This window comes from Hippocampus zosterae, chromosome 5, assembly GCF_025434085.1.
Source record: "Hippocampus zosterae strain Florida chromosome 5, ASM2543408v3, whole genome shotgun sequence".
NCBI classification, from domain to species: domain Eukaryota; kingdom Metazoa; phylum Chordata; class Actinopteri; order Syngnathiformes; family Syngnathidae; genus Hippocampus; species Hippocampus zosterae.
Window position 1 is genome coordinate 2,228,785 of NC_067455.1, and position 26,340 is coordinate 2,255,124.

At 50.8% G+C, this 26,340-nt stretch overlaps 1 protein-coding gene across 7 annotated transcripts; it reads right to left on the reverse strand.

Moving 5' to 3' along the window:
• Positions 1-1,306: 1,306 nt before the first annotated feature.
• Positions 1,307-24,961, reverse strand: fam131bb (family with sequence similarity 131 member Bb). 7 transcript variants are annotated; one of them, XM_052065165.1, is made up of 9 exons: positions 24,635-24,961; positions 13,428-13,465; positions 10,668-10,703; positions 10,261-10,354; positions 6,417-6,641; positions 5,517-5,657; positions 4,500-4,825; positions 3,225-3,491; positions 1,307-2,764 (listed from the first exon to the last, which is right to left on the reverse strand). In XM_052065165.1, the coding sequence occupies exons 1-9, from the start codon at positions 24,717-24,719 to the stop codon at positions 2,507-2,509; spliced, it is 1,470 nt and encodes a 489-aa protein (XP_051921125.1). In that variant the 5' UTR covers positions 24,720-24,961; the 3' UTR covers positions 1,307-2,506. The 7 variants fall into 7 exon arrangements, with proteins under 7 accessions (XP_051921125.1, XP_051921124.1, XP_051921128.1 ...); XM_052065164.1 differs by having other exon boundaries at positions 10,252-10,354; positions 24,635-24,960; XM_052065168.1 differs by lacking the exon at positions 10,668-10,703.
• Between the last annotated feature and the right edge of the window lie 1,379 nt (positions 24,962-26,340).

The window sequence follows — 26,340 nt, forward strand, 5'->3', positions numbered from 1 at the left end:
TTTAGGGCGGGCAAATTTGCTGCTGCTGCTTCTACTTAGAAAATGTGGGTTATAAAAGGTGTCCATTTTTTTTTTTTCAGCGCAGGGAAAACCCATTTTTGTGAGCTTTGTACCCATCAGAATGCGCAGATTCGACACCTTAACTGGATGGAAATCTTGACCCGACGTGCTGCGCCCCCAATAACCCGGCATTGACTCTGTCCCTTGTGCACCCCCAGCGCTGGGTTAGCTAGTTCACCCAATTTGGGTTACTTTTGGACCCGGCAGTTTTACCAGTGCCCGACTTTACAACCATGACACCTATTCTAGCTTCAGGGATTTCAAGTAGAAAAATAAACATTGTCCCGACATTGCATAAAGAAGCCGTCAATACATCGATTCATTCAAGTCAGTAAATTGCTCTTTGTGTTTAGAAATCTGTGTGTGTGTGTGTGTGTGTGGAGTTATACAGTATACAGGTATCTATACTGCATCTTAAAAGTTTCTCACACAATCAACAACATGAGAAGATTTTCCCAGACAGAGAAAAGCCATGGAAGGTTTTCCATGCGCAGCAAGTCTCTTTAACACCCCCCCCCCCACACCTCACTATTACCTCCACCCTGTTCCTCACAGGAAAAGAAAGGTTCCAAATAATACAAAGAAATGCAAACGTGTCAGCACGCAAGCAACCGCCTCACAGTAATCACACACGAGCAAGGAAGACGCCTTGAGCGCCGCCGCCGCCTCGTCTATTCCCTGATTGGCTGATTGGGCGGCACGCGTCCGTGTTTTGGCGCAAGATGGACGTACACAAGCATGTTTTTAGATCCATTCCAATGGAACCGACGCAAAAAAAAAAAAAAAGACCAAGGCAGGCCTGAATTGTAAGTTGAGGAGACCACATAAAATTAAGACCAATGGGTAAAATAAAAAAATAAACAACCCCCACCCCCCCCAAAAAAAAGGATCATACTTTACGAGGCGTTTGCGAGTCGAATGTGTTTTTCCGAAATTATTTCCATGGATATAACAAGAGCTGACTTTGGCAAGCCGGCCTATTGCTGGTTACAATTTGGATGTTCACATGTTTTGGGCGCAGAAGCATTTTGATGATGTTTGGCTTTGTACACCGCCGTAATAAAACGCTCAAGATGGGATTGAACTGTAGACTTTCAGATTTTCTCCTCATTAAAATAAGCGACAACATTTTGTTGTTGTTTTGTTACGGGGGATGTCGGAACGGATTAATGGCCTTTCTTCTCCGAATGGTAAACCCCTTCCTAAACTTTGTGAAAGCGCTTCATCGAAAGCTGAAAGTCTACACTTGAATGACATCTCGTTTTATTTTGGTGGTCGTGAAAAAAAAAAAATGCACAAAAAAAAAAAACCCAACCAAAAAAAAAAAACAACTCATCCACATCCTTCTGGGCCTGACCATTACTATTGTAGGAGTGTGCTGGAGGTGAGCCAACAGTGAATTCCATCTGAACAAACAAATCCCTTGGAAAGCGTTCTGGTCTAGGCCAGTACATTCAAATGGTAATCATCGTCGTCATCATCATCATCATCATCATCATCAGTTCAGGGTCAGGTCAGGTGAAGTCGCCACGTTTTGGTTGCTGAATGCTTTCAAGAGTGGGCGTCGGCCTACGTCACCAGTCCAGAAAGGCAACCTCTGATGTGTTGGATTGCATCAGTGCAAAAAAAAAAAATTAAAAAGAGCGAGAGAGCGATGTCCTTCCCCCCCCCCCACCCCCCACTGCGAATCCTCCGTCCCACCACCCACTCCCGAATATGGTTCAGTGCAAAGTTGTATAGTACAGGTACTCCAGAGGAACATGCATACAGTGAGACAGAGTAGGAAGCACGCTTATCTTTACAGTACAATCCTTATCTGTGCAGTTTTATTGTGTGTGTGTGCGTGCGCGCCCCCCCGCCCCCCTGTCAGCAGGACGCGCGACATGGAAGTTTTCATTGTGTTCATAGTCTTCATCTGTGGGGGGGCGGGGGGGGGGCTAACTCATTAAGACGTGAGTAAGGGCGACGCAATGTTCGAACATTAAAAACAAAAGTCGCCCCCACTTCTGAAGCAAATTGATCATATCATACACTTGCTCCCTTACCCCCCCCCGCCCCACCCATCCGGCAGCTATTATAAAAGGATTCCTATGATACTGTTTGAATATGTTGGGTCTTTTGTTATAGGATGATGGGGTCGCATGCATGGACCCGCTGCACAGCACGCGCCACCGCCCCCCCCTCCCTCCTGATCCCTGATGGTAATGTCCGCGGAGCTCCTCATCCTCTCGTCATGTGTTTTTACCTTTGGGATGTAAGGCTTATAAAGTTTGTTGCATCAGGTCCGCAATTCCCAAATAATCCATCCTGCCTAGGAAAAAAAAAATCGTCTTTTTTTTTTTTGTTTTTCGATACCTGAAAAGCAACAGGATAATAGATAAATATTGTATTACTACGGCTGACTTCCGCTCAGTTTGTATGGAGGAGTCATGTGACAGCCGGGAAGTCAGTTGGTTGCCATGGAAGCGGACAGCCCCTCTTCCTGCCGTCCGGCATCCTCTTCTTCCTCCTCCTCTTCCTCCTCTTCCTCCTCCTCTTGCAGCGTGTGAGCGAGGCCGGCCGGCGTGGCGTCGCAGGCTTTCTGCTCGCCCACTGGCGAGGCCGGCGGGTGCCCCGGACTGCTGCCGCCCGAGGCGTCCCCTGGATGCGTGGGGGGAGTCAGCGTGGAGGCCTCCGGCTCCATACACAGGGTCATCTCTCCATCCTGACAGATCGGAAAGACCAAGGTTTAGGTTAGTTAACACAGAATAACGAAAAGTGAAATTGGGAAAAAAAAAACATTTTTGTTGACCAAACTAAACGGAAATGCTTTGAAAGAGACAAAAACTAACTGAAACTACATTTGGACATTTACCAAACGAGCTAAAACGAAGTCTGTGATGATGCGGAAAATTTTTGTTTTCAACTTGAGGAATTTATTTCAACCAGGAGCCTGGTTTCATTTTAAATGTGAATGTGTGTGTGTGTGTGTGTGTGTTAAGAATAAAATCAACCAAAAAAATGACAACCTAAAACAAATTCTTTTTGAAAAAACTAATCCAATCAAAAATTGGCAACCCTGCTATGAAAAATAATTAAGCCGAACAAAATTACCCCCCCCCCCCCCCCCTCAGGATGGACAGATGTATGACTGGCCTGGTATTGTCAACATGACCTCAGCTCACCTTGACATCCTCTTCTTCCTCCTGCTGCTCCAGCAGCGGCGAGTGTTCATTGCCCACCAGGTCGTCTCCGGCGGGCACGCATAGGCCGGCCTCCACCACGGCCGCCGTGCCCACGTAGCCTCCGGCCTCTGCCTGGTAGGCCTCCATCTGGCCCGTGTTCCACAGATCCACCAGGGGCGGGTGCACTTGGTGGACCAGGCTGTGGATGGTGCTGTTGGGGGTCGCTTGCAAGGAGTGGTTGGCGCTGTGCAGCCGGTGTTCCAGGGACTTAGAAAACAAGAGCGTGGAGTACGGGGGGGGGGGGTCAGATGTGCAACATGTGAAGACGTGATCGACCAAGCAGGTACTAGATGAATGACGCGCAAAGCAATTAGGTTACACGATACGACGACAAAAGTGTGCAACTTCGAAAGCAAGTCACTTTGATTTGTTTATACGGAGGGAATGGAAGTAAAGTCATCAGAAAATGAACCTCAGTTTTCAATGACAAGTTTGACTAAAATAGAATCGGATGAAATCCAAATCGATCTCACAGGAACCGATTTGTTGCTTTACTGTTGTATATGTTAGTTGCTCCATGCACAGCACTTTGCATGCAGCGATGGCTGTTTGAAAGTGTTCTAGAAATACAGTTGAGTTGCGGAAATAATATACAAATTAAATTTAAATTCATTCAATCCAGGCGCACAAAAATTTGAACCCCCAAAATACAATTTATCGAAATCACCTTTAGCTTTACGTCCCCAAAAGTGTGAAATACACAAAAATGTGGAAAAAGATGAATATTTTCAGGTCATTGCGAAAAATTCAAGGCAGTAACAAGGCCCTCGGTCTACTCGACAACACTCGGGGCGAGATTGCTGTCACATCCTGTTCAAAAAATCACGCCTTCAAAATAAAAGCCTGAGGTTCACCGCGCTGTCTTGGGCCCTGTGGTGGCGTATTCGGCACCCTCACTGAAACTATGACTTGTTTATTGAGTGGAGTTCTTAAATACCAAAGTGGTGTTATACTGCTTGCTTTTGTTTTGAAAGTCTAACCTTTCACAGGATGTGTTGCGCAGAAGTTGCCTGAGTGTTGTGAAGCAGACGAGGGTGGGGCGTTAATTGCTTTAAATAAAAAGCATTATAGAATATACTGTAGACCTCTCTGTCAATACTTTAATCCGCAATTTAGGACATGTGGTGGACGAACGTGGATTCATTCCAAGAAATGCGGCAGACAAAAAAAAAAAAATAATAATAATAATATCGCGATAGGATGATGTGTGCTCACCTGTTGCTGCTGATACTGCAGGAGCTGCTGCTGCTGCTGGTAGTGCTGCATCTGCTGCAGCTGTTGGAACTGTTGCAGTTGGCTCTGCTGCTGGAGGTTAAACTGCTGCTGCTGTTGCTGCTGCTGCTGCTGCGACACAAAGTGAGCGGCCGCCTGCCCGTCGAAGCCCTCGGTCCCCACGAGGTAGGAGCCGGCGGGGGGAGAGGCCACGCCGGACGGGTCGTTGTTGATGGGCTCCCAAGCGTCTGAGGAGGAGAGGCAGTAGTGTCCTTGGGAGACGTAAGTGTGAGGCCACACCTCGGCTGAGGAGTGATGCAAGATGTGGTCTGGTGGAAAGAACAAAGGGGGGGGGGGGGGGGGCGGAGGGGTCAAGCTTGAGCGGTTATTGGAAAAAAGTAGAGGCGCCCCGTTTTGCAACCGAGTTCTTTTCCATCTCATCTAGTTGTCGTCAGAAGGCAGCCAAAATTGTATTAGAGCACCGTTACTTCATTCATTCATTCATCTTCCGAGCCGCTTGATCCTTACTAGGGTCGCGGGGGTTGCTGGAGCCTATCCCAGCTGTCTTCGGGCAGTAGGCGGGGGACACCCTGAATCGGTTGCCAGCCAATCGCAGGGCACACAGAAACAAACAACCATTCGCACTCACACTCACACCTAGGGACAATTTAGAGTGTTCAATCAGCCTGCCACGCATGTTTTTGGAACGTGGGAGGAAACCGGAGCACCCGGAGAAAACCCACGCAAGCCCAGGGAGAACATGCAAACTCCACACAGGGAGGCCGGAGCTGGAATCGAACCCGGTACCTCTGCACTGTGAAGCCGACGTGCTAACCACTGGACTACCGGGCCGCCCAGCACCGTTACTTGTACGATTCAAATAAAAGTCAAACGTCTTCCGAACAACAGCTTTCGCAAGAGTCAGCTTTCAGGTGGAAGGACTACACAAGTACCGAGTAACCAAGATTATCAAATTCAACACGACACGTTGAGCATATTTGCCTTTGCTAAACTTTTTACCTCGACTGGTGATACTCTCCTGGTTGACCTCGCTCAGATGCGCCACGCTGCCCTGGTTTGACCCCGACCGAGGGCTCTCGCCATCCATCGACGACCAGGCCATGAGGGTTGCCTCGGAGATGGCAAATTGCTGGAGGATGCCTGAGGTGACGCAGCAAAAGACACACGCGGGGGGCCTCTTGCTTCATCGTCTGAATGACTGAAAAGCCAAGACGAGCGGCTGCGCTTGACAAGTAAGGCTGAACAATCATCACCATGTGTGCTCGAAACCGGTCTCTCGATAGCTAACTCGGCATTCCTCATTTACCGACTGATGACACAGCATCAGGAGCAACTGGGGGGGTCCAGTATCTTGCTCAAGGACACTTGGACAAGGTCGCAATGGCCGGGGAACCACCGAACCGCCAACCTACGGGTTGGGTAAACGAACACTCCACCACGTAGCCGTCCTGCCCCGAGGTACGAAGCATTCAACTAAGATTGATCTTTCGATTATTTTGTCGATTTAATCGTATCGCATCCAAACAATCATTGAGATGAAATCGTTTCTGTTAATTGATTGTTTCACAATGTCAGAGTAGACAAAGTCAAGGCAAATGTACTGTCTTGATTCAACACAAAGATAAGCGCTCTGCTTTGACGGAGGATGACGGAAATTGGGGAATATGTACTGCGAAGATCCTGCATCGATTATCAAGATTAACTTGCGATTAATTAGTTATTAGTTGTCAATTAATCATTGCACCAAAAAATATACATATATATGTTTATGTATGCATAAATGTGTGTGTGTGTATGTACAATCATTTTTCATGATATCGTGTCTAGATAAGTCCAGTGCTCCCCCCCCCCCCCCCCCCGCCCCCCCCCGCCCCCCATTGGCCGAGCGTGTTCCCCAACCTGCGGCGAATCGGGCCTCCTTCTCGCCGTCGCTCAGGTCGCTGTAGGCGTCGTTCTCCATCCGCCGCTCCTTTTCCCGCTCCTGGGTGCTGATGCGGGTCTGGGGGAGGCCCCCCACGCCCACCGTGGCCATGCCCCAGTTTTGCCACTCAATCATGTGGGCCACGCGGCCCTGGGCCATGGCCGTGGGTTTGGTCACTCGTTCTTTCATGGTGCGCGTCACACCTGAAGGCCAGACGGCGGGGGAGTTGGGGAGGAGGGAGGTGATGGATGAGAGGGGTTGAGGGGACACGTAAGTCACAAGGAAAATGGAGAAGGAGCATGTGGGCAAATAGAAAAAAGGGGGGGGGGGGGACAAAGGATAGGAGTGTTATTTCCGTGTCTGTGGCGGTTTGGTGTCGGGTGTTTTGATGGTCTGTCAAAAATATGCGGGAGGCTTCGACTGATAGATTTCTTTCCCGTTCGACAATATTGAGCATTATGTCTTTGAGTATGATTGATTTTATGTTATTACGCGCTCAGCCAGACACGCCTCTACGATCACATCTCATCAAAATCCAATAGCGCGTCATGATTTGTTTTGATTGACGCATGCCAGAGCGCCGTTCATTCAACCGTTGTTTGCAAATGTCCGGTTTTACTTGTTTATCTTCACGACGGGGGCAACGTTTGGGAGCCACTTCATCATGAGACGGAGAATGCGGCGCTAATATTTTCCCCTTTCGCGGAGCTACATTAGGAGTTTGATGGTCAGAGACAACCCTCGTTAGATTGTGCAGGTGTCCCTAATGGAATGTCCCCTTCATCAATTTCGCGTTAGCTTTTCCGATTGAGATTTTTCAGATATCGTGGATATAAAAAGTCTACAACCCCGTTTCAATGAAAAAAATACTCTTGGGGATTTTTTTCAATTTTTATCTTGCACCACCAACAAAAATATCTAAAACTTAGACTGAAACTAACAAAAGCCATTTGTGAAAAAATAAAAACGAACAAACCATCCCTCAAAATGAAATAAAAGCTACATATAGAGAAAATTCCCAAAATATTCCAAACCTGAAAGCAACTGAGAAAATGTAATTGCACAAGTGTGCACACCCCTTTATAACGGGGAAACTGGCTGTGTTCACAATTCACCGATCACATTTCTACTCATTAAATGGAAGTCGGCACACAAAAGGCCTCTGATTCACGCCCCCCCCCCCCGCCTTGTTTTTTTTTTCCAACCTTTTCCTTTCAGAAGCCTGATAAGCTATTTTGAACTTTGAAGAAGAGGCCCAAAACCCCAAAACATGTTTCAAGCACAACACCTCACTGGCACGCACAACGCCTCACTTTTGATGGTGAGTAGTCTTTTGTTTGCACAAAACATACTTTTTGGAATTATAGCCCAAAACTTGAACCATGGTCTCACTGGATCACAAAAACCTGTCATTTGAACAGGGGTGTGTAAACTTTTTAAAATCCACGATGCATATGAAGGTGATTTTATTTTGTCTCTGCGTTTCTTAATGTTGCAATTTGTCAATAATTATTCAATATTCATATCGCTTATGTAAGGATACGATTCAGTCCAAGCCTCGCTGCGGTTCAATGAGGGTGCTCGTGAACATGGATTATTAGAATAGCTGAATGACAAAGGTTATGGAGATGACATTCAAGAGACTGAGCCATCTTGGCCTGAAGCAGACTGTGGGAAAGAAGGAAGGAAGGAAGGAAGGAAGGCATGGGATGGATGAGCGCCACCTGTCAAAGGTGCATGACAGGCCGGGAGGGGTTAATTGGGATGACGTGATGGCTTTGGCATGCGTAGCACGCTAGCACTCGAGGTGCGTCCGCTCAGTCCGAAAGAGCTACGTCTCCTCAATGTCAATCAGCTTTGCGCCACCCCCCCCCCCTTTCACGGGAAAAAATCATATCCCGCACCCAAGCTGATGGGCGCATTCCGTCTGAGCTGCCAAACTTCCGTGCGACCGGCGCGCTCTATGCCGACGCGTAATCCTGTACACCCCTGGCTGCTTTGCGATGTGGGTGACTTGATGGGATGAATAAATGATGGGCATGTTTGTGGATGTCCACACAGTCCAACAGCTGCACTGCACTCAAATAAACTGCACTGCAGAAAAACAACTCCATCAAGCCAGTGGCGAAGAGTGGGCCCCCGGAGCTGGTGGGTGCACCGCGGCCTACCGGAAGGCCTTGCATTGCGGGTCTTTGACGCAGGCAGGAAATTTTGCGGGTCGTAGTCATTCGAGTCGTCAGGAAATCAATCAATCAATCAGGGTTTCACTCGCGGCTCGAGTCGCTTTGTATGAAAAGGTCCTTTTTTTTAAAAAAGTCGCAGCTCCGAGTTTACCTGAACGCAACATACTTTTAGCTGCTCTGCCAGAGGCTATTAGCTAGCATCTTCCTGGCATCCCATTGGCTAAGAGGGACCTCGACCGTATGTCTTGAAATGCGCAGATAGATTGGTATGGGTCTTTGTAGCATCCTCGTCCTTCGCTCATGAGGTGTTTCCGATAGTTTTACGTAAATGTGAATCACTCATAAAAATGCTAACCAGTCGGGCAATCGGTTCTTTACAAAACGTCAGGCAAAAACCACTTCTAAGAGAGAACATGAACTCAAGAGGAAAAAAACCGATGAGGACGCAGTTAAAAGTGAAACGGCCATCATTCTTATTCTTAACTCTATTTGTTTTGTATAATATGGACAACTCTCATTTATCATGCAATAATCTAATCGTAGCTTGTATTTTCTTATTAGCGCCGCGCTAGTACGCCGGCTTTCAGTTGGATATCGAGTTTATTGAATAAACGCATTTGAACAGTTTTCCGTGGATCAGTGATCCACTACAGCGCATTCGGGTCGCCTGTAATTATTTTTAATGCACGCGTGTCTTCAAGGAGCCTCGTCGCTCTTATAGATCCGTTTTTGAAAAAAAAAAAACAACCAGAAAATTGATTTTTTTTTTTTCCGGGGATTTAACAAACAGGAGAGAAGTGTCTCTGAATTAACTGACTTTAGAGGTTCCACTATATAATTAAGAAGAAAAAAAACATGCCCCCTTTTTGGATAGTTTTCCTTCATCCTCATTTGACCTTGAAACGCCCTTGCGAGCGTATGGCAATTTTATGGCACGTGACATGACCACTTACGCCGAGCGATAAACTGCCACGCAAAAGCGGGAAAGGAGCAAGAAAAGGAATCGGGGGTCGGGGGGGGGGGATTATGTTGGCTGCTAGCTAGCCAACTTGATGTTTTACAGATTGCGCAACGCTACTTCGGAGAGACTTGGCGCATTTTCCTGTTGAGAGACAGGTTGGTCCGTCCCGTCAGAATTTTTTTCCCCACCAGTTTCCCGTCACTCTCAAATACGCCACTGGATGAAGCCCCCCCAAAAAAAAAAAAAAAACCCACCGCACCGAAAGACAACACTTGACTACACTCGATTCGACTCCACCGAACACGACACTTTGCACAAGTCAAAACATCCAAACTGGTAAAAACACAGACGGCAAATGACACTCTAATTCACTTCGCCACTCACCTGTCGTCAGAGCAACGCGCAGCACAGTGATGTGGCTATTCAGCCTGATTTCATTCCGCCAATGACTCACGCTGAGTCATTGACTAGCACAGTGTGGGGGGGGTTGAGGTGGGGGGAGCAGGGAAGGAGGGGTTGGGAGGGGCGGCGGGGGATCTTTGAAAAAAAAAAAAAAAAAAAAAAGGGGAACCCACTTTGGGTACCATGCTGACTCCAGCGTCCACGTAGGGGGGGGGGGCAGCGGAGCCAACATGGGGTCTCTTTACCGGTCACGGCACAGACACACACCTGACACACCTGACAGAGAAGACTTAGCCAGAGCGCCGATGCCGTAGGCGTTTGAGTTCCTCTTGAGGCGCGGCAGGATGGACGTGGTGTCCTCCATGGACAGCTGCAGAGAGGGATGGCGGAGGGAGAAAAAGAAATAGGATGGACGGTGTGGACGAGGGGGGGGGGGCACACGGAGACACCGGGACAAGTGTTCGAGAGAGGTGAGTGGAGGGGGGAGGTGACGGAGATGTTGGATTAATACAAATCGACATCAGCCCCGGAAGCCTTCTGGCAAGTTAACGTGCGCTTAGTCCGACTGTGCCCGAGACTCGAAAGCCAAGGTGAGCGATGCGGGGGGGTGGTGAAGAATCGACCTGGAAACGGTGCCTTTCCCCCCCCATCAAAACAAGGGAGCGATGTGCGGCAACACTTACATTGATCCCCTCCCATGAAAATTCTGAGCGTCCATGCTGAGGGAGGAAAGATAACGAGGGACGGAGTGAGGGAGAGACATGCGGGGGGGAGCACAGAGTGCAACAGATTGGGACACGCGGGACATGCGGACCAAGAAGACCAAGGCCAGGCCAGACGCCAGACACGGACGGGATTTTCCAGGGGAAGGACAGAGGCGAGGACCAGAATGACAGAAGGGAAGAGGGGGGGAATTGGAACAGCCATCAGTTTGAATTGCTTCACTGATGAGGAGCAGGCTACCAAGACGAATACGCAGGGGGGGGGGGGGAATGAGCCGCCTCACACCCTTACACCTGCGCAATCCAATACCAGATGGATTCAAAGAGATAATCGCGCTGCGCTTTGATTCGCCTCGCAAAAGCGGCTGCAACATTTCCGCCGCTACGTCGCCGTACTTTTAAAAAGGCGGCAGATTTGGCAACCGTTCCCAATTGCGAGCATGAATGGCAATCCGAGCCCGATGATACATTTGAAAAGCACGTTTCCGCATTTGTGAGGAGAACTCGATTTTTTTTTGGAACACTCAATTATTTTATTGAAGAACAAAAACATGAGAGCAACCCAATCGGTTAAAAACAACAACAAAAAAACATCAACAACAAAAAATTCGCATCCATTCAAAAAACAAAACAAAACAGTGTCGCTCAAGTGTTTCAAACACCCCAAAAACTCATCGTGCATAAATGGAAGATTATTTTGGCGGAATTTTGTTGTTTTTTTTCTTTTTTGCTGTTTTTTTTTTACAAAAACCCCACAAAGATGGTGGCCACTTGCACCGCACGTTACTATATTCAAGTTCCCTAAACATAGAAAGAAAACGGATGGCCTTTTACAAACATCCCGCAGTCGAATTCAGTGCAGCGCTACACCCCCGCAACCACAATTATCTTGTCTTTTTTTTTTTTTTTTTTGCGATGCAATTTTGTACCGAATCGCAATTTTCGCTTTGCGCGGTTGAGCCTAATGTTGCGGCTTCCGAGTGCACACTATCTTGCGAAGAGCCGCTACGTGTGTCTGTGTGTAATAGAAAAGCAGAAAAAGATGTCAAGTCGTATCTGATGCGGCTGTCAGTCGAAAGACCGAAGCTTGAAGCGAGACTTCTGTGTGTGTTTGCGTCCTTGTGTGTGTGTAGGCCGCCGCTGAGGACAAAGAAGATCATTTCGCTTTTATCAGCTGGACACTAACTAGACCAGGACACACCGGGGTGGCCGCCGGCGTTGCCGAAAAGTCGATCATCACGCTCGGTTTCGAGACGAGCGCCAATCAAGCGGAAACGGTTTCATCCCGCGTCTATCGGGCGCCTCCATCCAGATTCAAAGGTGAGCTCATTTACGATTTGGTGGCAACAAGGTCAAGGTCAAGGTCGCTGTTTGAATACTTCACAAAAGCCAATTTGGCTCTCTTTGTCGTCTTTTTACTTTCGTGTCCATGAGGACCAAAGAAAATAATCAGCTGTTCGGTTACACCGCAAATTTTTCTTTTTTTTTAGTTGGTCTAGGGGCAGCAGAAAAGCAATTTTTTTTTAACCCCAATTTTTTTTTAACCCCAGATTTAGTTCTGGTTGTTTCCTATCAAGGGCGGCCCGGTAGTCCAGTGGTTAGCACGTCAGCTTAACAGTGCAAAGGTACCGGGTTCGATTCCAGCTCCGGCCTCCCTGTGTGGAGTTTGCATATTCTCCCCGGGCCTGCGTGGGTTTTCTCCGGGTGTTCCGCTTTCCTCCCACATTCCAAAAATATGCATGGCAGACTGATTGAACACTCAAAATTGTCCCTAGGTGTGAGTGTGAGTGCGAATGGTTGGTCGTCTATGTGTGCCCTGCGATTGGCTGGCAACCGATTCAGGGTGTCCCCCGCCTACTGCCCGGAGACGGCTGGGATGGGCTCCAGCACCCCCCGCGACCCTAGTGAGGATCAAGCGGTACGGAAGATGAATGAATGAATGAATGTTTCCTATCAAATTACTTGGACTCCCACGAATTTAATTTACGGACTCCTTTAAAATCGACCTTGTATGTCAGTTTTCACGTTTCACGGCCGCGCATGCAACCAATGCTCGCATTCCTTGCGACTTCCTGTTGGTTTTCTTACGCCTCCTTTTTGATGTAAAGTATTGTTCGTGGGGGGGGGGGCTTCCTCTCGTCGTTTCTGACGCCCCTCACATTGGGGTGTGTACGACGAAAGCGATTGAACGCTTGTGTGATAGTGTGCACCCACTGAAGAAGCTCCCATTTTCCATCATTAATTTAAAAAAAAAAAAGGGGGGGCTACCAAAAATGGTCATGTGTGTGGGTGTTTTTCTCTCAGCAAGGGCACAGGCACATAAATAAATGATGGGATCGCTCTGCAGCACATTTTCATTTGAAAAGTGAAGCTGCGTTTTTGGTGGGAAAATGGCTTCCTGTCTCTCCACCGCCCACTGGGATCGGGATGAGGGCGGAGAGGCTGTAAATGGGAACGCTGACCGAGCCAGACCGTCGCTCGGTCTTCCGGCGCTTGGGGGCAACGCGGTGGAACGTGCGACACCGACGCCAAGGCTGCGTTACGTTCGCCGCTCTACTAGCGCGAGCAGCGGCACTTGACACTTAAGAGCTCCGGTCAAGGGCCGAGCCGGCTCTCGGTGCCGCGTCGTGACATCGACTACGTCAAGTCAGCCATGTCGGTTGCCCGGCTCGTGTCCGCCTGTGGGGAAAAGTTGTGGCCTGAAGGTGAATCGGGTCTTACCTGCTCCCCGTCCTTCTGGACCGGCACGCCATCGGCTGCTGAGAGCAGGCGAGAAAAAGAAAGAAAGCGGCAGAGAGAAGGAAGGAGAGAGAGAGAGGATATTTATTAACTTTCATAAATAGGCAAGGGCGATAAAGGCAACTCGGGTGAAACTGAAGGAGGGGGCGTCGGCTCAAAAAATGCTTTGCGTCTAAATGCCACAAAATCCCGCCGGTTCAAAATCCGGATCTGAAAAAAAGCGAGCCGGAGCTCCCACCAGCAGTTCGTTCAAAGTTTCCAATTATTGCTCAATGAAAAGAATGGTAGATCAACAAGAACTCGTTTACGAGACCCTCTCGGTTGGACAAATTAATGTCATTCAAACAGCCCCCCACCCCTCACCCCCTTTGCCCCCCCCCCCCCCCCCCCCCCACCGCTCAAATCTTAATTAAAACATTGGTTTAATTCGATGGCGTGGACTGGTAATTGGCTTTAAACACAGCTCGGGTCTCTGGGTGCCTGCTCTCTGTATCAGTTGCGCGCATGGCGCGACTCTCCGAGGGCTGCACTCCCCCCCCCCTCCCCCCCTGTAAGCACAAGCGTGCGCCTCGCGGAGGCGACGGTGTCGTCACCGCGCCATTTGGCCACCATGAGCCGTTTCCTCAGGAGCGCTCTTCAGACCGCTTTGGCTCTGTGGATGGCCAGCGATGTCTGTGACCCACTGACCCAGTCATCCAAAAAAAAAAAAAAAAAAAAAAAAAACATCCGCCCTGTGCCCCCGCTGGCCTTCTTTCCTTTGAACTCCATCCAGTCCACGATCGAATAACCGTTTTCGGTATTTGATTGCGGCGGCTTCCTCGCGCGTGAGACTTCAAAATCGGCAACCGGATCATTTTGACCCGCTTTCATCGTGGCGCATTTTGTTTGATTCTTCCTGTTGTCAGTGTGCAACGTTAAACAGCTTATATATTCATTCATTCATTCATTCATCTTCCGAGCCGCTTGATCCTCACTAGGGTCGCGGGGGGTGCTGGAGCCTATCCCAGCTGTCTTCGGGCAGTAGGCGGGGGACACCCTGAATGGGATGCCAGCCAATCGCAGGGCACACAGAAACGAACAACCATTCGCACTCACACTCACACCCAGGGACAATTTAGAGCGTCCAATCAGCCTGCCATGCATGTTTTTGGAATGTGGGAGGAAACCGGAGCACCCGGAGAAAACCCACGCAGGCCCGGGGAGAACATGCAAACTCCACACAGGGAGGCCGGAGCTGGAATCGAACCTGGTACCTCTGCATTGTGAAGCCGACGTGCTAACCACTGGACTACCGGGCTCGGAGCAAATTCCGATCCACTTCCCCCCCCCCCCCTGCATGCGGCCACAGAAAGCAAACACTCAAACGAAAACCTCGCAGTTATTGATGTTTTCAACTCAAATGGAATGCGCGGGGGGCAGGGGGGGGTAACCTGAATGGCACCCATGATAAGGAGCTCGATCACGTTTCCCCAGCTGTAACCAGCTGAGAAAAATTTACTCCTCTCAATTTATTAACTAGATTTTCAAGCCGGCGCCTTCAATAATTGTTGTCGCTCGGTGTGGATTGATTTTTACAGTGCCGTCGCCGATACGTTACTCCTTGAGAGGACTGAATCCGAATATGAACGGCTGCCTACTAGGCGAGCGTCTCTTTTCTCTCGTTTCATCTCGCCGATCGCTCTGACAGATGCCGGGGCCATCATCATCAGCATTCGACAGATTCGTCTTTGCGCTTTTCCCAAGCGTATCGTTTCCCTTTGACCCTTTGACCCGCTAATTGACAGCGCATTGCGAAATGCCCGCCCGTCAAGATGCTTCTCGGTCCCCAAATTGCAGTTCGGCGCCAGTTTGCCAGAGGGCAGGCCTGGAATTTGACAACAACACAAGCTCATTTCGGCGGACGAGCTTTTAGCCGTCCTGACTTCAGGTTGTTGAGGGTGGCAGTCTTGCGCTTGAAAGCCTTTGAACAACCTTGAAGGCGGCGCCGAAGCCGTCCGCTGATTGGTTTGTCGCAGGAATGACGTCAATTGCGCCATACGTTGGAGTCATAAAGCCTCTTAAAGTGATGCCGAACTGCATCCATCCATCCATCCATCCATCCATCATCTACCGCTTATCCGGGGCCGGGTCGCAGGGGCAACAGCTTTAGCAGCGAAGCCCAGACTTCCCTCTCCCTAGCTACTTCTTCCAGCTCTCCCCGGGGGATCCCGAGGCATTCCCAGGCAAGCTGGGTGACATAGTCTCTCCAGCGTGTCCTGGGTCTTCCTCGGGGTCTCCTCCCGGTGGGACATGCCCGGAACACCTCACCGGGGAGGCGCTCAGGAGGCATCCGAATCAGATGCCCAAGCCACCTCATCTGGCTCCTCTCGATGTGGAGGAGAAGCGGCTAGACTCGGAGCCCCTCCCGGATGACCGAGCTTCTCACCTCATCTCTAAGGGAGAGCCCGGACACCCTGCGGAGAAAACTCATTTCGGCCGCTTGTATCCGGGATCTCGTTCTTTCGGTCACGAGCCATAGCTCGTGACCATAGGTGAGGGTTGGGACGTAGATCGACCGGTAAATTGAGAGCTTCGCCCTTTGGCTCAGCTCCTTCTTCACCACGACAGACCGATACAACGGCCGCAATTTTTGCCGAACTGCAATCAGAGACAAAAAAAAAAAAACCCCAAAAATCTTGACAAGCTTCGCAAGACTTTTTGTGGGTCCAGCTGACAAAAACCGCGACGCGTTAGCCGCCAGCTAGCGACGCTGCACCTGAAACCAAAGTGGGACCAAAGATTGTGGATCACCCCTGTGGGAATTCACACAATCCCTCTTTTGGTTCTTCTTGATGGGCCGGAGGTGGTTCAGCACCAAAGTGCACGCCTCCATCCACACCCGGCTTTCCGCGGCGCGGGGATCGTTAGCCCACATCTCGCCCAGTCCCGAGCCTCCTCTGTGACTCCCGAACCCGATCGGCGGGAGGGAAAATGAACGGCCGGCTGATTTAAGATGCACTTCTCCTTGTGCCGGTCCGGCATTAAAACAACTTGGGCAAGGTGTCCTTATTAAAGAAATCATTCGCCTCAGCAAAAAGCGCCAAAAGAAAGCGCTGATGATCTTCCCCCGAGCGGCGCTAAAGAGCGTCTGAGACCTTTGCAAATTTTACTATTAGAGCTGAACTGCGCCTGACCCGAGTGGGATTAGTCAGGCGTGTCTCCTTTTTTGGCGCCGCGGAGTACGGCATGAGATGGTCCCTTATGTCAGTAAAACCTTTTCCGTGGCGGGCGGGCGGAGGGGTGTCCCAGATTCCTTAAACATGCCCCGCAAACATAATGTATGCGCACCCGCATACTATATGGAGCCGACAGCATGGCGCCACGTGTGCCTCGCTCACTTTTTGGCTCCGCTCGCCTCTCTCGCAGCCTCGCTTGTCCAATTAGCGGATTAGCGGTCACTCTTCCTTGACATAAAATGCCAACGTGGAGCCCCCCCAGCCCACGGACGGCGCCGGACACCGACGCCCGATATCTCGAGCGGCCGTCGTATAAGGATGACATGGGTGCGTTTGTGACGTGATCCGCAACGGTTTCGATGTCTGTGTTTGCCATTCGTCCGTCTTTGTTTAGGCTACGGGGGCTCAGAATGTCTCTTCAGAGGGACGGGTCAGTAGTCATTAGCCGGCATCTCGGTGGTTTCTAAGGCTATGGCACGCTCGTGTGTGTCTCCGCCCCCCCCCCCCGCCCCGTTCGCTGATGCTCAGCGCTTAGCGCATCAAGCCAATGCGCAGGATTCCTCCTTGAGGATGGATGGGGGGGTGTGGGGGTGGGGGGAGCCAACAATAACAACAAGGCACATGACCGCCCCCCCCCCCCACCTCGCTTGGCATTCTCGCTCTCCTCCCCCCGCACGTACAACGGCGCCGCCCCGCAGTCACGGGGGAGAGCCTGCGTGAGCGCGGCCGAGGAGGCGGGGCGGGGTTGTGGGGGGGTGGGGGGGTGGGGGAGCACCGGGAGGAAAACAGGGAGCGGTTCAGCCGTGCGTAATGAATGACCAAAAGATCTGCGGCGCTGGCGCTGTCGGCCCCCGCTCGGACCGCGGCGGCTTGACGGCGGCCGTCAAGTGAGAAGCACTTGACTGTCATCTGTCTTTTCCTTGACTCCCTCCCACTAACGCCCCCGCGGCCATTCCGGTGAGGAACCGGAGGGGGAGTTTGACGCTTGTTTATCAGGACAGCGGCGGCGGAGGGGGGGGGGGGGGGGGTTGAAAGACATAAAATTGCAGGGGAAGGAGTGCGAGATGTCAAAACACGGCGCCCAGTCATGAACTTGGGAGGCATGAAAATGGCCTCTGGGACGCGTTTGATAGCCTTGACTGCTTGCAAGGTAAATATGTCATCGACTCCCGAGTCGGCGCGCCGCACTTAAGGGGGGGTGGTAACCCAAAACCTGTGGAAAGTAGCATCCTGCCACCGAGAGATTCAGCCATAGCTCCATCAGCCCCCAGCGACGCCCGCAAACCTCCTTCCGCTCAATTTATAAGGGGCGTTCAGAGCCCACGTGGAACTGTCATCCACTTCCGAGAAAAGGACAAAAAAGCTGCAGAGAAGGCCCAAATTGCGTCATCCGCCGCGTGCCATCTTGATTATTCCTGTGAGCCGAGCAGCTGCAGATGACAACGACGCAATTAGCGCCGGTCACATACCGATGCTGAGTGCGTGCGCAATTGCACAGAAATCCATAAACACGCTCCGGCGCAACATTACGACAGCCCCCCGCAGTCCCCTCGACCCCCTCCGCCCCTCAGATGACTCCGCGGGTACTGAAAGGCGCTCTTTCGTAGCGTTATGTTTCATTTTCATAACTCACTGGGCGCTTGAGTCACATTGTTTACCAAAAAAAAAAAAAAACGAAACCAAAAAAAAAAAAACAGCCGGCCTCACGCACCCACACACTCTGATTCGTCACTTCGACCAAAAAGATCCACATGAGAGCCAGTGCGAGCCCACATACGGGCTGGTTTACATTAAGATAAGATAAGATATCCTTTATTCGTCCCACACTGGGGAAATTTACATTATATTAATATATTATATATATTCATATATATATTATATATTAATATATATTATATATATATTAAATATATTAATTTAACTGCCCGTGGTCTGCGGGTGATGACCCACTTGTCCTTGGATGTCCAGCGTACGTGCGGGTGAGGGTCGTTAGGCCTCGCTGTCTCTCAGTGTTACGCCGACGACTCGTTCACCTTGAACAGGTCGAAGCGGGCGAGGCTTTGCCAAACTGGACCCAAGCCAATCGGTCGGACTCCGCCTCAGTCTGACAGCTTTGCCTGGTTAATGGCGGGCGGGCGTGCGTGGCGCTCGCACTATAACTGGAGTAAGCTAGCGCGATGAATCGGCTAGATCAAAAAATTTGTGGACACGGATACGAAAATTTGGCTTCTGAAACTGAAATATCTTAGTTCAGGAGACATTATAAAGTGTCCTTGGGTGTCTTGAAAGGCGCTTATAAATAAAATGTATTATTGTTATTATTATAAAGAGAAATGTTGTGACGATTTGGTTTGGGAATACTTTTATTGCGTAGCTACAAAAGCTGCATCCGGCCCAATTTGTTCGTAGTCGTAGGTGTCGGGTGCATCACACCCGCGGGGAATGGGCATGTCGCAACTCCCCCCCTACCCCCCCCCCCCACACACACACACACACAGCCTGCACCCAATAGGGTTGCAGGCTGTGTCAAAACCTATTCCTGTATATGCTGAGGCAGGCCGCAAACGGCCCTCAGGCTGTAGTTTGGGCACCCCTGCTTAACTGTATCAGCATAACATGCGAGACTCAAGCTCAGTCAGCGGCAAGTTTTTTTTTTTTTAAATGAAAGCATCGCTGCCCGGTAGTCCAGTGGTTAGCGCATCGACCTCACAGCGCAGAGGCCGTGGGTTCAGTTTTGCATGTTCTTCCTGTCCCTGCGTGGGTTTTCTCCGGGTGCTCCGGTTTCCTCCCACATTCCAAAAAACATGCCTGGCAGGCTGATTGAACACTCTAAATTGTCCCTAGGTGTGAGCGTGAGCGCGGATGGTTGTTTGTCTCTGTGTGCCCTGCGATTGGCTGGCCACCAGTTCAGGGTGTCCCCCGCCTACTGCCCGGAGATGGCTGGGATGGGCTCCAGCACCCCCCGCGACCCTGGTGAGGATCAAGCGGTACGGAAGATGAATGAATGAATGCCTGGCAGGCTGATTGAACACTCTAAATTGTCCCTAGGTGTGAGCGTGAGCGCGGATGGTTGTTTGTCTCTGTGTGCCCTGCGATTGGCTGGCCACCAGTTCAGGGTGTCCCCCGCCTACTGCCCGAAGACAGCTGGGAGAGGCTCCAGCACCCCCCCCCCAACCCTTGTGAGGATTAAGCGGATCTGGATGGATGGATGGATGGATAAGATAAGCATACTAAAAATGCGCGAGTGGGGGTGAGTTGAGGATTTCATGTCTGTCTATTCAATAGGATGCAAGCATCACAGAAGGTGACCAGTGATGGTCAAGACACCGAGTGCCACGATGGCAAACACAACAAGAAAAGTACCAGAAACACGCCTGTATATTTCCCTTTTCTTGAATGGTGCAAACTGACCTCCATCAAAAAAAAATATCTAATAAGTGAGCTGTCACAATGCCACCACATTCACGCCACGGGAGTCAAAGACACGGCGCAAAACAGTGCCCTGATGTATGCGCCCATTGATGTTTTTCGAGCACTCACGGGTATCATGTGACCCGGCAAATGAATACAACAAAACGCTTCCGATGATCTCCAGCAAAGGTTGTGTTGATGATATCGTACGGCAAAGGCGCGCGGTGGTGGTGTCGGGACAGTATGAGCGCCGTGATTAATAGTAATGGCTTTGGTCGTTTTGCTCTCAACGAAGCACGCATAATATGCTGCGTTGCGCCCTTGCGCTAAAGCCGATTTCTTGACACAAAGGAACAAATATCGGACCGATTTTTATCATCTGATGTTTTGGCGTGCCTTTCCTTGCTGATGAGGCGAAAAAAGGAATTTGCGCCTCGCATCGACGTCTTCTCAAGGCCTTTTGCTTTGCAAAGGGGGGAGCGGATCGGGGGGGGGGGGGTGATGGATGCCCGGCGCATCGCAATGGCGTCACCCCGGCGGGGTTGAGGAGACCGCAGGCTTAAATAGATGTTAACTCATTCGGTACCGACCGATTCTGGACCCAAGTCTGAAAAGACGTTTAAAAACGTCTTTGGGAGTGAACGAGTTAAATAAAAGGCCCGAAGTAGTCAATAAAATTCTTCGTTTACGACAATCGACTCATCAACGTGCCGACAGGCCCCCCTCCGTCATTTAAATTGCCCCGTCGCTGCTTTGCATGATGTGCACCCGTCGATCGGCTGGCAATGAGTCCGGGGCGCAGGCCCACCTCTCGTCCAAAGTCCGCCGGGAACTGGCACCCAAATGCGGAAACGCGCTATAGAAAATGGAGGGCTGGGCGACTTCCCTTGTTGGCAGCGGTTCACGTCGCTGACTGACGGTGTGAATGCAAGTGCGAACGCTTGTCTGGCTCATCGTTGACTGGCGGACTGGCGGTCCGCCTTTGGGCCCCAAGTCAGCTGGAACAGGCTCCAGTTTACCCAAGACACTGAACAAGATCACCACTCTGGAAAAGGGAGGGAATAACACGACACTTGTTTTACAGATTTGGGGCCGTTCTCTCAGAACCTTTGTCGGAAATCATCAAAATGGGAGAAGACACCCCATCGAGTCCCGAAGCAGGAACGTTGACCGACGACGCTCCGACGCCGACATAAAACGCCAGCTCTTCAAAGACCAAAGGTACTCGATTCACTCTTCATGCTTCACAGTCGTATACCACAACGGTCTGATTTTGGGGGGAGGAAACGGAATGCACGCGAGGCCTGGACTTAATGACCGAGTTACCGCAGGCCGTCCGGACACATGGCGGCTGCTCCCGCCTCACGAAAAAACCAGACCCCATCGGGGGCAGCCTGTCGCTTCCCCCCATCCTGTTGATCTCCGCTTGGCAGCTCGGACTGCAGCGGAGAAGCGCGATCGATAGTGCGCACTAAAGCTATTCTCACCCAGGATAAACACAACCGTGCCTCCGCGTTAGCCTGGCTGCTACTACCTCTGAATCGGGGGCGGGGGTGCGGGGGGGTGACATCAGCACCGCATCAGGTGCAGACACACTCTTGTCTCCATCAATAGGCTGGCGTGTGTTTAGAGCCGTAAAAGCAAATCGGCTCCGTTGACACGTGCTAGCATCAAAAATAATTTGACATAAAACATCCACATGGGAATTGAGCGGGACTTAGCGTGCCACCAAAATGTTTGGTAAAAACACATCTTTCTTCTTTTTTTTTTTGGTAATACGAGCACTTTAACGGACCCGATACAGCGAAACCTCCTTTCACAAACGATTCTTTCCCAGACTGCGTCCGCCAACCGCGACCTTCGTCCACCAAAGAAACGTTTCCCCATTGTAACCAATGGAAATAGAATTAATCCGTTCCAGCCCCACCAAAAAAGTTGTATTTTGCCTGTTTTTAATCATTGTCCGGTTTAAAAAATATATGTGTATATATATATTATATATATATATATATATATATATATTTCGTATGGGCGGCCCGGTAGTCCAGTGGTTAGCACGTTGGCTTCACAGTGCAGAGGTACCGGGTTCGATTCCAGCTCCGGCCTCCCTGTGTGGAGTTTGCATGTTCTCCCCCGGGCCTGCGTGGGTTTTCTCCGGGTGCTCCGGTTTCCTCCCACATTCCAAAAACATGCATGGCAGGCTGATTGGACGCTCGAAATTGTCCCTAGGTGTGAATGTGGGCGTGGATGGTTGTTCGTCTATGTGTGCCCTGCGATTGGCTGGCAACCGATTCAGGGTGTCCCCGCCTACTGCCCGAAGACAGCTGGGGTAGGCTCCAGCACCCCCCCGCGACCCTAGTGAGGATCAAGCGGCTCGGAAGATGAATGAATGAATGAATGAATGAATATTTCGTATGAAATGGAAGTGAGTGAAAAGACACTTTGCTAGCGCGGAATGCAAAAGCCAACGAGCTCTCTCTCCTTGAAGAGCGTTTTCCTTCTTCCTCTACAACGTGACATATTTTCTTAGTCAAAACAATCAAAGTTGCGTTGTAAGTCGACTCGTCATGTCCGGGGAGACGTGAGGCGCGAGGAAGATGCAATAAATAGGCGATGGGGTGAAACGAATCCCTACGCCTACACTTTGCTGTCCTGACCCGTCGATTCACGCTGCATCCAAATCTTCAAAATGATAGAAATGAATTTTGCCAAACCAAGCCCACCCAACGAGATCCTCAACCACCATTTTCAGGTTACTCTCGCTTCCTTTTTCCGGACAGGAATACGCGCAGACTTTTTTGGTCACGGTTTGGCCAGCGTTTTTCGATTCTTGTAAAGCAATACTAAACTACGGGATAACCGAACGGGTTGTTGATTCAACGACCTTGTGGAGGCTCCACTTTACTTTTGACTATTAAATTATTCATTCATTCATTCATCTTCCTAGCCGCTTGATCCTCACTAGGGTCGCGGGGGAGTGCTGGAGCCCATCCCAGCCGTCTCCGGGCAGTAGGCGGGGGACACCCTGAATCGGTTGCCAGCCAATCGCAGGGCACACAGAGACGAACAACCATTCGCACTCACACTCACACCTAGGGACAATTTAGAGTGTTCAATCAGCCCGCCATGCATATTTTTGGAATGTGGGAGGAAACCGGAGCACCCGGAGAAAACCCACGCAAGCCCGGGGAGAACATGCAATCTCCACGCAGGGAGGCCGGAGCTGGAATCGAACCCGGTACCTCTGCACTGTGAATCCAACGTGCTAACCACTGGACTACCGGGCCGCCCACTATTAAATTATTGATATTAAATTAAATTATTACTATTGAAATCGCCCCCGCGCCGTTCGTTGTATGATCCGGCCTCAAAAATGAGAACGAGAACACCAGCGCCGAGGTCGATCCCTTGTCCCGACCCCCCGACCTTGTGCCGTTCCTCAGCACTGCAACGCGCCCCCAACCAAGCTCGCGCTGCATTGACTTCGCAGCGGCCTCCCGGGCCCGCTCTGCTTTTTCTTCTTGCTTCTCGCTGGGTATTTTTAAAGCAGCCCTCATCAAGAATTTACCTCGGATTGGAGGAAAAAAACAAAACAAAAAAAAAAAAACGAAAGCCGCAAGTCCTTTTACCTGCTTGGGGGGGGGGGGACGCGCTTGAACCTGTGAAGGGCCCAGGCCCGCCTTAGTGGTGACATTGCTTCTCTGCCGTAAATAAGTTTGAAGGAGCTCCTTGCGCTAAGTGGCTCGTGAATATTTCACGGCAAAGGAAGTGTGTTTATTTTTCGACGGGATTTTCGGGCCTTTTTCGAGTGCCACTCATTCTAGCCTGCGCCGCAACATCTCAACGTCGCACTGACGTTCGATAGCCCGCCCGAACCGCTCTGATCCCACTGCGCGGTTTTACTCTCACCTGAAGCCTGCCATCCATCCCGCACCCCCTCGCCTGCACGTAACCCCCCCCCCCCTTTCGACCCCCCCCCTTCCTCCTCTGCCCCCGTCCCGACGATCCCCCATCCTTACCCCGATTATTGCCACAAATAACAACAAAACTGTGCAAGCACCTCCGACAATGCCATGATCACTTCCCCCCCCCCCTTTTTTTTTTTTTCCTTCCACCCCCCCTCCCCGTCTCCCTTCCTCCGAGCCACGCCGCCCTATAAATAAGCTCTCGCCTCTGCCTTCCCCATCCCGCTCTGCCTCCTACTCTGCACACATATACATACTGCCAAACGGCATCATAAATCAAGGGATGGGAGGAGGGGTGCCCAGAGGGGGGGGGGGGGGTGAAGGGGGGCGCACACACACACACACACACACACACACACACATATATATTTGAACACATATCGTCCGTGACATCTTGCCTGCATCCAGACCGCACGTCCACACGCTTTTTTCCAACACGGCACGCATGCATCAACACAAAGCCTTTGCTTGTCCCTTACGTCTCTACAACACAAACAATCACTTCTGCAGGACAACCCCCCCCTTTCCACAGCCTCCCCACAACCTAACCCCCTCTAATTCCTCCCCCCCATGATCGAGCGACAGAAGTGTTGCTTACTCAGTCTCCTGGAGCCAATGCATCCCATGGTGTCTTCACAAAGGCCCTGGATACAAGCATGGAGAGTTCCTCCGACGCCGCGCATTCTCCTTCTTCCTCCTGCGACTCTCTCTTCCTCTTCGCTATGTTTTTTTTTTCCTCCCCTCCTCCTGCGCTCTCTCTCTCTCTTTCGCTCCTGCGCTTTGCCCGCCACTCGTCCGTCCTCCCTCTCTCTCTCTCTCTCTCTCTCTCTCGCTCTCTCTCTGTCTCCCCCCAGTGCGGCGCAGTGTCTTAGATCCGGTTAGTAAGTCAGTATGCCTGGAAGCGATAAACGAGCACATTAAAAAAAAAAAAAAAAAAAAAAAACGCGAGCGCTCATTCACGTCATCATCCATCTCGCCGGCAAGTTTCCATCCTCTTAATTTGCCGCTGTATATTCTGCAACTATTTTGGCAAAGCGATTTCATGTGTGAGTGGGGGGGGGGGGAAACAACCATTGTGGATTGAGCGGGTGCGTGCGAGCGGGGGATCAATAGCGCAACGCCGAGAGCTGCCATTGTTGTGGAGATCGCTGCGCTGCTGTCATATTATTCGGCTAAAATGGGGGTTCTCTCTCTCTCCTCTCTCTCTCTCTCTCTCTTTCTTTCTTTCTCTTCTATCTCACTCTCTCTCAGCCTGACAATGCACAGCGGCTGTTTCCATCTCTCCTGGTGAATACACCCGTTCGAAATCCCGGGGACCCTGCAAAAACACACACACACACACACACACACATGCACACGCACACACGCGTACACAAAAAAAGGGTTTCCTTCCATTGATCACTCTCTTGCTTTTGGTACACGCCGGGCAACATCCTCAATCTCCCTCTTCCTTCCGACGCCAACACGACACCTACAATTTAGTTTTGTCGCACAACACCCCCTCTCCCCCCCACCCCCTCCCCGTCCCATTTTATGTTGTGCCCGTCTTGCCCCTCTTCTCTTGGAGATGACAAATGCACGCGTGCGCGTGTGCTGTGCATGGAATGACACAAGCACAGTCTGGACAAGTGAGAAGACAAAGTGTGGTGTGGAGGGGAGGGCGCACGGTGTGTGTGTGTGGTCAGCCACATTGTGAGCGTGGCCCAGAAGGGGGCAAAGAACACGAGTGGGACAGATGGGGGGGGGGGGGGGGGGGGGGCTGAGAGAAAAAAGAAGGATGGAAGACTTGAGACCAGTTGAGGGAGAGCTGTGGAGACTGCGTGTTGGGGGGGGGGGGGGGGACATGCACCTCCCCACCCACAAAAGAGAGAGAGAGAAGTTGTTTATTTGAGGACAGTATTTGTCAGAATAAAATTCCGTTCGCCGATTCACCGTACGATGAATTTTAAAAATGTAGACTGAATGAAAATAACTTGGCGGCCCCGCAGTCCAGTAGTTAGCACGTCTGCTTCACGGTGCAGAGGTACCGGGTTCGATTCCAGCTCCGGCCTCCCTGTGTGGAGTTTGCATGTTCTCCCCGGGCCTGCGTGGGTTTTTCTCCGGGTGCTCCGGTTTCCTCCCACATTCCAAAAATATGCGTGGCAGGCTGATTGGACGTTCTAAATTGTCCCTAGGTGTGAGTGTGAGTGCGAATGGGTGTTTGTCTCTGTGTGCCCTGCGATTGCTGGCAACCGATTCAGGGTGTCCCCCGCCTACTGCCCGAAGACAGCTGGGATAGGCTCCAGCACCCCCCGCGACCCTAGT